Source organism: Hemicordylus capensis, chromosome 3, assembly GCF_027244095.1.
Source record: "Hemicordylus capensis ecotype Gifberg chromosome 3, rHemCap1.1.pri, whole genome shotgun sequence".
In the NCBI taxonomy this organism is placed as follows: Eukaryota; Metazoa; Chordata; class Lepidosauria; order Squamata; family Cordylidae; genus Hemicordylus; species Hemicordylus capensis.
The window spans coordinates 84,193,514-84,210,552 of NC_069659.1; the positions used below are offsets into that span (position 1 = coordinate 84,193,514).

Consider the following 17,039-nt stretch of genomic DNA (forward strand, 5'->3'; position numbering starts at 1 on the left):
GTGATTCTCTTTATTTAGCAGGGGGAGAGTAACTGGCCCTATACACCTCCAGCACAGTACTTCCAGTGACCATTGCTGGTGTCTGTCTTGTGTTTCTTTTTAGAATGTGAGCCCTTTGGGGACAGGGATTCATCTTATTTATTTATTATTTCTCTGTGTAAACCACCCTGAGCGTTTTTTGGAAGGGCGTTATAGAAATCGAATTAATAATAATAATAATAAGGCTAATATACGATTCAAAGGTGTGTTCACCAAGTCAGGAAGATCAAAAAAAAAGGGGGAAGGTTAAGTAGTTCATATGAAAAGGGATTTGTAGAAAAACTTGAAGTTCATTTTACTGATCAATGCAAGTACAGTGTCTCTGTATGTATACACACATTTCAGAACCAGGAGGTATTTTTTATATTATACCTCGGTTGAAAATGCAATCAACACAAAATTATCCCCTTAAACATGCAAACCACACACACACACATCCCTTTGGTTGAAGCATATCCCAAGCGTTTAAAATTAACTGCACAAGAAAACACAACAGGATGCACATATAAACAATTTGTTTTATTTTAAAGATTCAGTTTGTTACAAACTTAAGGTTATTGTGGGGTTTTCGTTAGGTTTGTTTAGGGTGAATAGCATTAGCATACAATTTAATTATTACTTTACCCAAAATATACTAATTAAATACTTAAATATCTGATATTAAAAATAGCTGCTTTTATTACACCAATAGTAAAAAGGCATTTTATATGAGCTTTGGGGAAAACAAAACAGGAGAACACATGCAGTTAAAAGAAACAAGATATCCATGGAACACCTGACTACACTTACCTAAGCACCTATATGGAACTACAATGTGAGGGTGACTCTTGCATTGTTTCCAGCCTCGCTTGCACCAGTTCTGGATTGTAACAGGTTGGTTGGCTTCAACCACATTGGTAATTTGCAGTTCAGGGTAAACCTAAAATGGAAATTTCAAAGCGTATAGTGAAATAAAATACAAGACACAAATTGAAAATTATTATAGGCTTTTATTATTATAGGTTATTATTATATTATAGGCTCATACTTATTAGCATCCTACCACATACCAACCTATCAATAATACATGTATGTAAAGAGAAACTTGTGGAGTTTTGTTTGCGGGATCAACCTTCCAGCTCTGGGAAGACACCTTAGTGGTTCCACCAAGGAGAGGGATTAAGAATGTTCCATCCCCAACTATGCTTTATCCACTCTCCTTTTAATACGTGGACAGTCACAGTTCACATGTACAAGTATAAGCAATTGCATCAACAGTGATATCAATCATCCTGCTCCCTTTCACAACAGCTTTTTAGACTCCCACTACAACACTAATTCATCATCCCTCTCACTTAAAAAAAATAAAACTAACACCACAAGCAATACATTCATTCCTGTTATATTAAGGTTTAATTTAATAAACAAATAAGAATCTCTCTGATACACAGGAATACAGAAATCACATGGATAGGGTGGGAGTCCATAAAGATGATGAGGGAGTGGTAGCATGGGTCATGCCTATGTTACCTGAGGAATGTGAGATGGTTCCATGAGAAGTCACACCAAACACAAAAACTAAATCATGGACTGACTTATGCAGGTACATGAACACTGTGATGAATTATCACATCTTATACATCCCCCCCAAAAGCTCAAAGCAATATACAAAAGCAATACAATAAAATCACATTTAAAACAGTAATTAAAACAAAGACAACCACAAGAGACGTCTAAAAAGCAATCAGAAACAGCAACCAGCAAGAGAGTTAAAGTTACACAAAGAATAAAACTGATCAGGGAACCTACTGGAAAAGAGTCTTGGGCTAAAGACTCTCTGAAAAAAGGCAGTCAGAAAGGAGATCTTCAAGGGGAGGGCATGCCATAACTTAGGAGTTTTTTTTGTTTTTTTTTAAAGGCCCTGTACTGGATCATTGTCAGATGTGTTTCCAAAGTTGGAACGTGGTGCACTTACTGATGACAATCTCAATGTCTGGGCAAATTTATACAGGAGAAGGTTATCCCTTAAGATACCCAGACCATGAGTCTAATGACAGGTTTAGAGGAGTGATGGCTGCTGCCTGTTGGGTCTGGGGTGGGGGTGGAAGGGAGGGGGGACGTAGGGGTAGACATAGGGGGGACGTAGGGGTTAAGAGTAGGCAGCAGTGTTCCCTCGAAGGCATATGCATGCTCACACATTTTTTGATGTTTGCTCAGTTAATTTTAGATCCCACTCAGGTTGAACCAGCAAGGCCCCACCCTGAATCCATGTACATGCGCACTGCCTTGATACTGCCGCCCAGAACAAATCTAATTCCACACACAGATGAAAAAAATTAGAGAGAACACTGGTAGGCAGGTCCAACCCTGAGACAAGATAAAGTAGAAGGCCAGCCCATGGTTTTCACCAGTCTGTAAAGTTGTTTGCTTGTCTCAAACAATATCTCCATCATTCATACCAGCACTTGGCAACTGGCTGTTTATTGCTAAATCCGCCCCAGAGTTGGCCAAGGGTAAAGGAATCCTGTTCTTAGAATGGTTCATGGTGGGTGTCACTGTGGAAAGTAGCAATATCTCCCCACCAGTTGACCTCTCCCCCCCACCGTCTCCATGCTTCTTTCCCCCCTCAGTAGCTCCACCCTTTCTATCAGCATTGCCTCCATTTTTCCCCCTCATTGCAATTTCAGCTCTCTCCACTGCTTCTGCTAATGAACTTGGCTTAGACAACCACCTTAAGGGTGGGGGGAGTTGGATTCTTGAGCACCTATTTGCAGTTTCAAGTTTCACACTTCTTGAAAATACTATTATTTGTCCCCCACTTGCACACACAGAGCCCACCAGTTACCTTTCTTCTCACAAATATGCACATGCATACTTTTTTTTTTTTAAGCAAGCTTTTTTTCTCCCCTACTTGCAATATCAACATTTCTGGGATATGTCCTTAGGCTGTAACAACACAACAGTTATTTGGGAGTAAGCCCTCATGAGTTCTTTAAAGTTTTATTTGGAAACAGTATAGAATTGGCTACAATTCAATGCAATATTTACTTTATCAGATTTGAAAATTGAACTATATAGATCACAGACCTGATCAAAAAAATTATGCTGAAAATCTCTCCTTTCTTCACTCACCAAAAAAATAAAATAACCAACAGCAAACAAAAACTGTTAAGGACTATAGAGAGAGGTGTAGCTACTTGGTTATTCTGGACTTCCCTGGTTTCCAAGCTGTGCCTGTTAGGTTGCTCATAAATAGAAGGCAATAATCTCAGAATTCTTAAAAATTAAACATAAGTATTTATGTATTAAAGACACACATTTCAGACAGGATAAGTCTGAAACTGCCCAATTAATCAGTCAGTCAGTCCTTTATTGCGGTCATAGACCAGTGCATAGTTAAAACCTACATACTTACCAAAAAAAACACCTCAACATGATAAAACAAACAGATTATGACACAATACTGACAGGTTAAAATTAAGGCAGTAGTGCTGAACTCCAGATAGATCTTACTGAAAACCTTACTGAGCAGAGCACCCTCCATTACAATCATAAAACAGGGATCACAGAAAAAAGAAAGCAGAACATTATTGAAAACCTAAGCGAATGGTGCAAATGATATAACAGTACCTTGCCATTTTACTGATTAGATTGTCATCAAGACTGGACAGTAAATACTTCAAATAGAAGTCATCCATATGCCCAGGAAAATGTTGCAACAAAGGGGACACTAATCTTAAGCGGGTGTCCCTGTATAAAATGGCATGCGCAGTTGTCTCCACTTGACCAGACCCGCAAGGGCAAAGTCGAGCAGAGAAAGGGGTACCTTTAAATCTTCCCTCCATAACAGCAGATGGAAGCGCATTAAGACGGGCGAGCGTCAAAGCACGTCTAAATTTGGGAATGGTAATTAGACTTAAATAGCTGGCTGGTTTAATGTTAAACATTTGATCCCCCAGAAAGATATTCTTAGGCAAGGAAGCAACTTCTTCCTGCAGTTCCATGTCCATGATACGTTGTTTGATCTCAATCCTGGCTCAATCATATCCCAATTTTATAATCTCATCCTGAGAGAAACCATAGTGAGCCAATTTGTCAACAATTTGGGTCTTCCACTTAAATCGGAAACAATCAGTCTTAATAAGGGAGGCCAATCCTACACAAGAGAAGACAAATTTTAACCAGAATAATATGATATTCCTCCAATAACAAGTTTCCAATCTAATCATACCCACCTCTCGTCTTAGCGCAACATTGGGCACACATCGGGGGGACTAACAATATAGATCTCAGACTGCAGAGCTTCTAAAGCCGTAAAGTTGCTGACAGGTCCTATTTGGGCTCCGTACAGCACTTGAGAGTGGACTTTAGATACGAATAGTTTAACTGCAGCGGGAATAGAAGATGCCCCCCTCGAGAAATGAAAAGATGTAATACGGTTCGTAGTTAACTGTGCCGTCAACAATGTGGATTTGAAGTGGGCACTGCGTGAGCCTGATGAATGAAAAACCGCTCCTAGATATTTGAAGGAGCTGACCTGTGCAATCCTATGACCATTGATGGACCAACAATATTGCCTAGGTCGTTTTGCAAAGACTAGGACTTTAGTTTTTCCATAATTTATCTCAATGGACTCTTAGGAGCAAAATTTTGAAAGGAGGCCTAAAGCACGTCTCAAACCAATTGGGGTTTGGGACATAATTGCCATGTCATCTGCATATAAAAGAATAGATACATGCTTATTTGCTATTTTGGGAGGATGCGTGGAAGGTGTAGATACAAAGGAGACCACCGAGTTAGTATATAGATTAAATAATAAGGGAGCTAAAATGCAGCCCTGCCTCACGCCCCTGTACATAGGTATCGCATTCGAAAGGGACCCCAGTGCATTACATCGAACTTTCAGAAAGGCACCTTCGTACATGGAAGAAATCAATAATAGCAACCTTCTGTCTATTGAAAGGTCCCACAGTCTGCGCCAAAGCCTTTCAAGGGGTATAAGATCAAATGCGGATTTAAGGTCAATAAAGGCGACGTAAAGTCCGGAAGCTGGCTTACTGGAATATTTTTCAGATAAGAATTGCAGAATGAGGGCATGGTCCAGGGTGGACCGGCCCGCCCGAAAGCCAGCCTGCTCCGGGGCCAGAACATTATTTGACTCAATTCAATCCTCCAATTTACAAAATAGGTGTTTAGCATAAATCTTACTAATCACGTTTAGAAGGCTGATTGGGCAATAATTTTTAGGGTCATCCCTATTGCCCTTTTTATACATGGGTATAATAATGGCTACACCCCAATTAATAATTTCAGTTAAAATGCCATGTTTTATTTAGAAGCAACAAAAACTCATTCTTCCTTCCAGAGAGGTGAGAGAATAAGAGAAAGATGAAGGAGCTAGCAATAGGCTTTCCTTAAAGTCCAAAAACAGGGGGGGGGGAAAAGGTGGTGGCTTTCTGGTTGTTATGAAAAGAACTCCCCAGAGGAAGAGCCAGTCCATTTTCTATGCCTTCCCCACCTAATTTTTTAGATTTCCGAATCTTACTAATATTTGCTAGTAAAATTTTAAAACAGGAAAAAAGGAAAAGAGAAAAGATCTTCTGAGGGCTTGCTTGGGCTCCTACCTTTTCTGAACTTCATTTGCTTGAATACTGAGTGCACTCATTTTGCAAACACTACAACCACGTTTCACAAAAGATGGAACACTAACACAATGTGCTCTCTCTAATAAGAATGGGCTTCCTAAATTAGGTCAGGTAAATTAGATTAGGAAAATCAAACATTAAAAAAGGGAAAAAGATTGTGCCATCGAGTCAGTGTCAACTCCTGGTTGAATACAGGAGTGGTTTACCATTGCCTCCTTCTGCGCAGTGTGAGATGATGCCTTTCAGCATCTTCCTATATTGCTGCTGCCCGATATAGGAAACACACCAGCGCGGATTTGATCCATAACTGAGCCTTATTGGCTGGGGCTCCTGGAGGACTTGGAAGTGGCTCCTGGAGGAATAAGTCGACCTTGTGACAGCATAAGAACAGCCCTGCTGGATCAGGCCCAAGGCCCATCTAGTCCAGCATCCTGTTTCGCACAGTGGCCCACCAGATGCCGCTGGAAGCGACAGACAGGAGTTGAGGATGTGCCCTCTCTCCTGCAATTACTCCCCTGCAACTGGTACTCAGAGGCACCCTGCCCTTGATGCTGGAGGTGGCCCACAGCCCTCCGACTAGTAGCCATTGATAGACCTCTCCTCCACGAAGTCATCCAAACCCATCTTAAAGCCATCCAGGTTGTTGGCTGTCACCACGTCCTGTGGCAGAGAGTTCCACAAGTGGATCACGCATTGTATGAAAAAGTACTTCCGTTTCTTGATCCTAGACCTCCTGGCAATGAATTTCATGGAGTGACCCCTGGTTCTAGTGTTGTGTGAGAGGGAAAAGAATCTCTCTCTCTCCACTTTCTCCACGCCATGCATGATTTTATAGACCTCTATCATGTCTCCCTTCAGTCGTCTTTTTTCTAAACTAAAAAGCCCCAGGTGTTGTAGTCTTGCCTCATAAGAAAGGTGTCTAGTCCCCTGATCATCTTGGATGCCCTCTTCTGTATCTTCTCCAGTTCAACAATGTCCTTTTTAAGATGTGGTGACCAGAACTGTACGCAGTGCTCCAAGTGTGGTCGCACCATAGTTTTGTATAAGGGCATTATAATGTTAGCCGTTTTATTTTCAATCCCCTTTCTAATGATCCCCAGCATGGAATTTGCCTTTTTCACAGCTGCCGCACATTGAGTCGACACTTTCAACGAGCTATCCACCACAACCCCAAGATCCCTCTCCTGGTCCGTCACCGACAGCTCAGATCCCATCAGCATATACTTGAAGTTGGGGTTTTTCATCCCAATGTGCATCACTTTACATTGCTAACATTGAACCGCATTTGCCATTTTGTCGCCCACTTCCCCAGTTTGGAGAGATCCTTTTGGAGCTGCTCACAATCCGTTTGGGATTTCACTACCCAGAAGAGTTTGGTATCATCTGCAAATTTGGCCACATCACTGCTCACCCCTGCTTCCAGATCATTTATGAACGAATTAAAAAGCACCGGTCCCAGTACAGATCCCTGGGGGACCCCACTTCCTACCTACCTCCATTGTGAAAACTCTCCATTTATACCTACCCTCTGTTTCCTGTCTTTCAACCAGTTAGCAATCCACACATGTACTTGTCCCTTTATCCCATGACAGCTAAGTTTCCTCAGGAGTCTTTGATGAGGAACTTTGTCAAAAGCTTTTTGGAAGTCCAGGTAGACTATGTCAACTGGATCACCTTGATCCACACACTCACTGACACTCTCAAAGAAGTCCAAAAGGTTGGTGAGGCAAGATTTACCTTTGCAGAAGCCATGCTGGCTCACTCCCAGCAGGGCCTGTTCCTCTAGGTGCTTTACAATTTTATCCTTGAGGATGCTTTCCATCAATTTGCCTGGAACGAACATTAGGCTAACTGGCCTGTAATTTCCCGGATCGCCCCTGGATCCCTTTTTGAAAATTGGTGTTACATTTGCTACTCTCCAGTCCTCTGGTACAGAGCCCGATTTCAGGGATAAGTTAAATAGTTTGGCAAGGAGGTCGGCAATTTCACATTTGAGTTCTTTGAGGACTCTTGGATGGATGCCATCTGGCCCTGGTGATTTGTTAGCTTTCAGTTTTTCCAGACAGTTTAGAACATCATCCCTTGTCACTTCTATCTGACTCAGCTCTCTAGCCTCCATCCCTAAAAAGCCTGGTTCAGGAGCAGGTATATGCTCAGTATCCTCTGCCGTGAAGACAGATGCAAAGAACTCATTCAGTTTCTCTGCAACCTCCATATCCTCCTTAATAATCCCTTTCACTCCCTCATTGTCTAATGGTCCAACTGCCTCCCTGGCAGGTTTCCTGCTTCTGATGTACTTAAAGAAGTTTTTGTTATTCCCCTTGATACTTTTGGCTAAATGTTCCTCAAACTCTCTTTTTGCCTCCCTTATTGTCACCTTGCATTTCTTTTGCCAGAGTTTGTGTTCCTTTCTGTTCTCTTTGTCTGGACAGGCCTTCCAATTTCGAAAGGAAGTCTTCTTCCCTTTTATGGCTTCCTTGACGGTACCCATTAGCCATGCTGGCATCCTCCTGGACTTAGTGGTACCTTTCCTCCTTTTGGGTATACAATCTAACTGGGCTTCTAGTATTGTGGTTTTGAGTAAATTCCATGCACTCTGGAGCGAAGTTACTCTCCTGATTTCCCCCCTCAGCTTTCTTTTCACCATACTCCTCATTTTGGAGAAGTTTCCTCTTCTGAAATTCAAAATATCTGTGTTAGACATCCTTGGTGATTCTCTCCCCTCATGTATGCTGAAATTGATGGCACTGAGGTCACTGTTCCCTAAAGGGCCGATGACACTGACATCACGCACCAGGTCCTGGGTGTCACTCAGAATTACATCCAAGGTCGCCTTCTCTCTGGTCGGTTCCATGACCAACTGTTCTAGGGCACAGTCATTTAGCGTATCTAGAAATTTGACCTCTTTGTCCTGACTTGAATGTGAATTTACCCAGTCTATGTGTGGGTAGTTGAAATCACCCATAATTACACCCCTGCCTCTCCTTGACGCCTCCCTGATTTCCTCCTGCAACTCCCAGTCACTGTCGGCATTTTGATCCCGAGGGCGATAGCACGTCCCCAGTAGCACGTTCCCTTTCAGGCCTTGTACTGTCACCCGCACGGTTTCTGTGTAGGACTCCAGTCCACCTAGGTTTTCTACTCTGTTAGATTCTATCCCTTCTTTAGCATACAATGCTACTCCACCTCCAAGGTGCCCCTCTCTGTCCTTTCTATAGAGTTTATACCCAGGGATAACAGTGTCCCACCGGTTCTCACTGTTCCACCATATTTCTGTTATGCCCACTATATCTATTCCTACGTTAGCAACCAAGCACTCCAGCTCACCCCATCTTGGGTCAGAGGCTTCTGGCATTGGCATATAAGCACCTATATGCTGAATCTCTCCCCAGATGTGTGCTATTCTTTTGACTCTTTGACCTGCTGGCACAGGCTCCCGTCTGCTCTTTATGAGGTTCTGCTCTGTCCCCTTCTGTTTTATTTGAATTCTTTGCAGCCTCACACTTTAAAGGATGGCTTTTGCCAAATGGGATACTGCCCAGCTTCCATCGGCTGTTCCCCAGGCGTCATTTAAAAAGCTGCTCTGCAACCTTTTTTATTTTAAGCGCCAGCAGTATGGTTCCATCTTGGTTCAAGTGCAGCCCGTCCCTTTTGTACAGGCCTTGCTTGCCCCAAAATGTATCCCAGTGCCTAACAAATCTAAAGCCCTCCTCCCGGCACCAACGTCTCATCCACACATTGAAGCCCCTCAGCTCTGCCTGTCTCCCTGTACTTGCACGTGGAACAGGTAGCATTTCTGAGAATGCTACCTTGGTGGTCCTGGACTTCAAAATGCTACCTATCAGCCTGAATTTGGCTTCCAGGACCTCTCGACTGCATTTCCCCACATTGTTGGTGCCGACGTGCACCACGACAGCTGTCTCCTCCCCAGCACTGCCTAGGAGCCTGTCTAGACGCTGCGTAATGTCCGTAACCTTTGCACCAGGCAGGCAAGTCACCGTGCGGTCAACACACGGGTCACAAACCCATCTCTCTATCCCTCTAATGATCGAATCACCAACTACAAGGAGGACCCCACCCCCCAGAGGAGTATCCCCTGTGTGAGAGGATATGGGCTCATCATCCACGGAAGGGGTCCCTTCTAAAGGAGCATTTCCCTCTTCCTCAGACCGATGTCCTCCTTGCCCAAGACCTTCATTCGCCCTGACAGCAGAGAAGCTACCAGCCCTGGAGTGGGATGCCTCTATCACATCCCTGAAGGTCTCGTCCACATGCCTCTCTGTCTCTCTGAGCTTCTCCAGATCCGCCACCTTGGTCTCGAGGGAACGGATTTGTTCCCTGAGAGCCAGGAGCTCCTTGCACCGAGCACACACCCATGACTTCTGCCCATGGGGCAAATAGTCGTAGATGTGGCACTCTGTGCAATACACTGGGAAGTGCCCCTTCCCCTGCTGACCTTCTATCTTCATACTGTTTTGGTTGGCTGTTTACAGTATTTAGGGAGCTTATTGTCCGTTTATTAGATAGTTTATTAGGATAGGTCTCAGCTGTAATGGTCAACTATTTAACTGTCCAAACAGTCTTTCCCAAGAATATGAGGGATACGAGGGAGGGATATATACTTACGTTCTCTTCTCCACCAGGCTCCTTGTGATCGCAGGGGCTTGTTCCAGGCTCCCCCGCACACTTCCCACTAAACTCCTGCAAAACTCCTACGTCCTGTTTGCTATCCCTGTTCGCTATGCGCTCGGGCCTTCACCTCATATGTAGAGTAGCCTTCCAACTGTCACACAGTATGTGAGTCACAGGAAAGGAATGTGGTCCTCTCCCAGCCCTAGCTGACGCCACCCCCACCACTGAGTAAACACTGCCTTTAGGTAACCCTAATAACTCCTAGCCCTGTGATATCTTAACCCTAACAAGTAACCCTAACAAGTAACACACAGAGAGATAGAGAGACTAAGACCTACCCCTTAAAGAGAAACAGCCCCTGCAAAACTCCCCTCTTCCTGTTAGTTTGCTTGAAGGGGAAAAGGCTAGATGTTTAGAAAGGATTCCTCACCTTCTCAGCTGTGTCTGCTCTTCCCAGAGTAGCCTTCCAACTTCCACAACAAAGTTTAGGACTAGATAATTTCCAAACACTATTCAAGGACAGCCCTTCCGTACAGCATGTCAACGTAGTCCAGTTCCATGTAACCAGGACATGGATAATCATAGCCAGATGTGCCATGAAAGGACCCTGTTGATGTATTTGGTAAATTGTTTTCTATTTACCCATGGGTAAATACATAGTTTGGATCCCATACACACTGAAGACACCATCTTCTTTGTACTTAATTTTGACAAGAACTGCCAAACGTGAACACTTAAACATATGCTTGATTGTAATTCCTGCTTTTGTTGCTCATTTTTACCCCAAACACAGCAATGCACAATCAATCAACAAGTGTATCTACTCTAAGCTGAAATAAAATATAAGTATTCTGCCATTTTTATTGCCAGGCCTTAGAGAGGGGAGAAATCAAGATTTCTTAATAAAATCATTGATGTAGGTGTGCTTAAATATATGTTCAGCTCTATACACATCTGGGTCCTTGCATGGATATTTAATTATGTTAGAATTTAAAACATTTTTTTCAACAAGTCAGCTTTTGGCCAGTAGCTGATGTGTGAAAACCAATGAACAAAAATGGTGGCCTGTTACAGATTGATCAAAATATGTTAAGAAAACATGTTCAAGACAGTGGCAATCATATTCTGCTGCATAACATCAATGGTTTTGAGTCACCTGTGATACTGCGGGCTCCTAAAGGAACCACCAGAGGTCCGGTGCAAATATTTAAAAGTAGCACATTGGGAGTGTTTCTTACACTGGAAAATGGACTTTCTTACCTCATTCTTCAAGTGGTCTTCTGTGCATCCATACTTTGGTTTGTGCACCTCCACAGAGACACAACTTGGACTTTTCCAGAACATTATCTTATTAGGAAGAAAAAGCGGGAATCCCGCAACTCCTTGTGGGCACTGGCAATCTCTCCCTCTGTCTGAGTGACTGCTGCATGCCAAACAGCCAAGTAGAGGAGGTTGCAGTGGAGAGTTCAGGGAGGTCATGTGAATCCACAGAACTACCATGCAAAAAACTACAGTTACAGGTAAGAAACATGCTTTTTTCTTTGTGGTCTCTCTGTATCCCACTTGAGATTATAGCAAGCTACTCTTACCTGGTTGGTAAACAGCTGAGTTAACAAGTTTAGGCTCCAAGTGGGTGGGTGCTACCTTAGGCAAGCAGGGAGATTATTCAAGCCCCTGAAGAACAATTTAATAATAGGGTGAGAGAATAACCTAGGTGAACAACCTATGAGAGAATAACCTATAATGGTGGCAATTGCCACTATGTGGACGTTCAAGGAAGAAGCTAGGCCAGACTCCTTCAAAGAGAGGAAGCAATCCAAAACTACTGACATCGAGGTGGACTCAGGTGCAATCCATCTTAGAATTCAAGTAAACACTGAATCTCTTGCACTTTACTGTGTGACATGGGTAGACAGTTTTTGGGCCACCTTTAGAACTGTAAGCACTTGTGTGGTAAGGCCTACTTCATTTTATCTTCCAAATTGTCAGGCAGAAAGATGGTAGGTTTGGATGCAGGCGTATGCCATGTTCCTTTGTCAGTATATCTGGCATCACAGGTTCATATGTACATAGTTGTGACCTGACAACAATTTAATATGGTTGTTAGCCAAAGCTGCCTCAGCCACCATGGAGTCACTAGAAATAATGGGCATTGTCTGCCACCATCTTTTGAAGAACACTTTGAAATCAGCTGCATTGAAGACCTGGACTTAGGAACTGATGGCTTGGGTTTTGCGCACGATGCACTAGGAATGGGCTGTAAGGGTGGCTGAACCAACAGGCTACCTGATTCAGAGATTAAAGTTACTGCTGATGCAGAAGTGGTAGGCATCAACTGGAAGCAGACGTGAATTGTATTGGCATGGGTGGCTTTGAGGGCAAGTTCAAAACATTTGCCATTGCATTGGTAAATGGTGGCAACGGGTCTGAGAGGGACTGTATTGTTTGAGGTGTGCTCTTGTGACACAACTGCTTTGTAAAGCCTAGGCAAATAGCAGAAGTGTCATTCTTGTCATGGTCTCACCAAGGCGAACAAGGCACTTTTTATGACCATTAGTGGAAGGGATTTTCCCCGCATGTGTGATACACGGTGTAATACACATAATATAGTGCTTAAATGTTATTTCTGTGGTCACAAGAAAAGGTGATTTGCCAACAGGTGGGTGCTCTGATTAAACAAAGAACACAAACTTGACAGTGAGAAGGAACTGAAAACAAAGGCGTTAGGAAAGAAGAAAAGTGAGATGAAAAGGCTAACGATAACTCTAACGATAACTTGCCTAAGAAATTGCTAACGATAACTTGCCTAAGAAATGTTCCTCATTTCTTAGGCAAAGTCAAGGGGAAAATCTTGAAGATGCTGCAACTGTGGGGTAGACGACAGACTGAAGGAGAGATCGCCAATATCCACTAGGGGGTGCAGGGCTCCCACTTTTTCTTCCTAATAAGGTAAAGCTCTGGTAAAGTCCAAGTCATGGCTCTGCACAGGCGTGCAAACCCAAGTGTGATGCACAGAGATCACAAAGAAGAATAGTGGCTTACATATTGTGCAGCACCATACCAAACCAAGATTCCAAGGGGCACCTGCACTGTTTCCATTCAATTCTAAGTCACACCCACACAGTTATTGAACTCACAGAGCCTCCCCATCTTCTAAAATGCGTGTCAGTGCTGAAACGATGCCTCTCCCATTAGGAATATTCAGCATCATTTTGGTGCTGACACAGTTCTTACTCACCACACAGAGCCTCTGCAAGTTTGGCAACAGCATAGACAAGCATCAGATGGAACTAGCTCTCCAATTGTCAAGGCACTGCACAGTATATAAACCAGTGTAAGCAGCAGCCTCAAAGTCCACGCATGCTACTTTAAGTATCTGTGCTCTTGAGCAAAAGTGCCGGTGGTTTCTTAAGAGCCCACCACTGTGGGGGCAGCTCAGAAACACCCCATGTTACACTGTGGAAAAGGTAAAGTGAAAGTGTGCGGTCAGGTCGGTGTCAACTCCTGGCACCCACAGAGCCCTGTGGTTTTCTTTTGGAAGAATACAGGAGGGGTTTACCATTGCCTCCTCCCACACAGTATGAGATGATGGCTTTCAGGATCTTCCTAAATCACTGCTGCCCAATACAGGTGTTTCCCATAGTCTGGAAAACATACCAGCGGGGATTCGAACCGGCAACCTTCTGCTCGTTAGTCAAGTTATTTCCCCGTTGTGCCACTTAAGGTTTACACTGTGGAACCCAGTATAACTTTCTGTTAAATCATTAGTCATCCTGTCTTGTGTGTTAATGAAAGGGGAGAATCCTCCTTCTGCACCGAATCAATGCATACTGATGGATAGCATGCAGATTTTAACCCAATTAGAGCCAGAGCATACATTACCAGCATCACAGCAATAATGCCATAAACATCCTCTCCAAGGTCTCTACTACACCAAAGAACCCGAGGGCACAGATCTACTGATGGGATCTCCTCCATGCATCACGAAGATGGAAAATGGACGGCAGAAATGCTTGGGGTAAGTCATTCTAATTGTTATAGCTGGATAATGGATTGTACAACCCGGGAAGCACATTATTGTCAAGGTCCCTGTTACAACTGTAAATTCTACTCTGAAATAAGGAGCAAGTAATGATTCAAGGTTAATTCTTCCATAGCAAGAATATGATCTTGAACTTGGTAGATTTTAAACACACTTGTACAACTGCTGTACACACACGTAACAGATTAAAGAACAGAACAGGGTTCCATCTTCCTGAACAAGATTGGGTAGTCTTGGATATCTGGAAAGAAGCCCCTAAAGACCATTGATGCACTACTTGGTTCTAGCGCTCACTACTTATATTAGTATGAATCAGAAATCTGTATGATGCAATATTGCTGAAACATTTATGGTCTCATTATATAGAGTGGCTTTTAAAAAATGCAGTTCACTGAGTAGCTCTATTTACTCAGTGAATGTTGATTAGAGCTGTATTAGATTAAATCATAGATTTAAGAGCTGTATAACATTCCTGGGGAGCACTGAGACAGGAAAGAATAAGTTACTATGCCTAAACAGAAACAGGTAACTGCTTTACCATGCATCTACACATAGGAACATAGGAAAGTGCCTCATACCAAATCACACCATTGCTCCATCTAGCTCAGTACTGTCTACACTGACTGGCAGTGGCTCTCCAAGTTTTCAGGCAGGAGTCTCTCCCAGCCCTGCCTGGAGATGTCAGGGAGTGAACCTGGGACCTTCTGCATGCAAATGCTCATCAACTGAGCTAAGGCCCCATTCCCTAATCCTATGGCATTTGCGTGTAGTCACCCATCCAAATGCAAACCAAGGCAGACCCTCCTTAGCAAAGGAGACCATTCATGCTTGCTACCACAAAACCAGCTCTCCTCCTAACACTAGGTGTAAAATTCTCTATGCATATATGGTACAGAAAACTGCCTTATAATAGGCTGCTACCGAGTAATGGCTGACATCCTAATGCTGTGTGTGAACCTCTATCAATAGTGCTACTCCCACATTTCCAAAGTGAGGGTACTTTTTTCACAAGAGCACAACTATTTTTTGGAGATCAGCCCACATTCCAGAACTGCTCTGTTATAGGAAATAATGTCCCTGACTCTCAGAGATGTGTTTTTGCTGCAACAAACACTTCGGGAGTGTGGGAAGATATCAGAAGAACAATTCTGCTCTTGCGCAAGAGTGCCCACTCTATGGAAATGTGGAAGCTAGCATTCTATGTGTGGTGCTGAGAGAAGCACATACACAGTGTTAATCAAGATGTCCGCCTATGCTGCCAATTGTTTAACGATGTCTAAGGAAGCAGGGCATGGGAATGCATGCGCCGCCCTCCTTGTGCACAAGTGCCCCTACTAGTTTTAACCATTGCTGAATGCTATGTTGGCAACAATATTGACCATGGATAAAGCCAACATAGGGAATTCACATGCAAAAGATTAAGAACTGGGAGAAGGAGGCAGCATTTGACTCTACAGGACACTTTCTTAAAGAATGAATAAATCTATATCTAAATCTATCTATAATGCTTAGGTTGTAAGTGGCAAGCCCTGCCCAAGCAATGCTAAGTGCATGCGTGGAAAGAGAGAGAGCTGGGCAGCACGATGGTGGCACCACCGCCAGAGACTATCTTGGAGGATTGCAATTTCAAACAAGAGCTCAGGAGGAGCTTAGCCTAGGCAGGCCAGCAAAAACCCTTGGTTGGCCCAGTTATGTTCCTGACAACACAGATCCATGTTTTCCTGAGTCAGCTTCTTCCCAAGCTGAGAGGCATGGTCTAAGCTGGGGGAGGGGTGGGAGAGCCACTCTCCATCCCTCAAGGGCTACCTGCAAGGGTTCCATTGCAGACGATGGCCGTGCAAATCCCCTCTGTCCCCCCACCCCCACGATTGCATTTCCAACTGTTTGAAATAAAGGCATGGGGAAAGATGCCCGCTTGGAAGAGGCGATGGAAAAGTGGCATTTCCTTTTCGGGAGGGGGCAGCTCATGAGAGATTCTCTTACCCTCTCTCGCCTGCCCCATCTTGACAGAGTTCCCCCCCTGCTTTTCCTCCTTTAGGAGAAATACAGGTAGCTGCCAGGTGCACACAGTTCATCTCCCCAGCAGGATTTCAACAGGAAGATGTAAGATTTCCTCCCACGTAAGCCCCTTCCGAACAACACCCTCCCATACAGCCAGGTCCTTAAAAGTATCCTCTAAGCTTGCAGCAGCTGAAAAAAAGGAATCCTAATGGGGACTGAGGAAGGGGCCACCATCCAGCCCAAGCAGGAGCATGTTTGATCAATCAATTTCAATTTCAATTTTATATTTTAAAAGATATAAATGAGAGAGAAAGAGAGCCAAGCTCAGTCTGAATCAGATCTGCAAGCGTGGAATCATTGCTTATTTAATGGAAGCAAGAGGATTACTGATTTCATGGAGGGAGGAGGAGGAGCAATGCTCAGGTGAGGGTGGGGAGGTCTCTAGGGTGAGGCCAAGGGGAGCAATAAAATACTAGCGTGTAGTTGCTCTGCGTGGGATCAGCTAGTTCTGTTCTAGTAAAAGAAGAACTTCAGTCAACAAGCAAGAAGGCAAATGTCAGGTAAAATTAAATAACCAATGCTACTAGAAGTAAATCTTTATCAATGCTCTGCCTCTTACAGAAGGGAGACACAGACTTCAGGCTTTCAGGATCTACCTCCCTCCACATCAGAACTCTGCAGGATCTTCTTTGGCCAAAATC

General features: G+C 43.7%; 1 protein-coding gene across 4 annotated transcripts in view; it reads right to left on the reverse strand.

Annotated features, from left to right (window-relative positions):
* APP (amyloid beta precursor protein) overlaps positions 1-17,039 on the reverse strand; it is a 286,207-nt gene that overhangs the window by 156,550 nt on the left and 112,618 nt on the right. For all 4 annotated transcript variants that reach the window (XM_053307486.1, XM_053307485.1, XM_053307488.1 and 1 more), the window contains exon 3: positions 829-958. In XM_053307486.1, the coding sequence (XP_053163461.1) occupies positions 829-958 (130 nt within the window). The remainder of the gene's footprint in view (positions 1-828; positions 959-17,039) is intronic.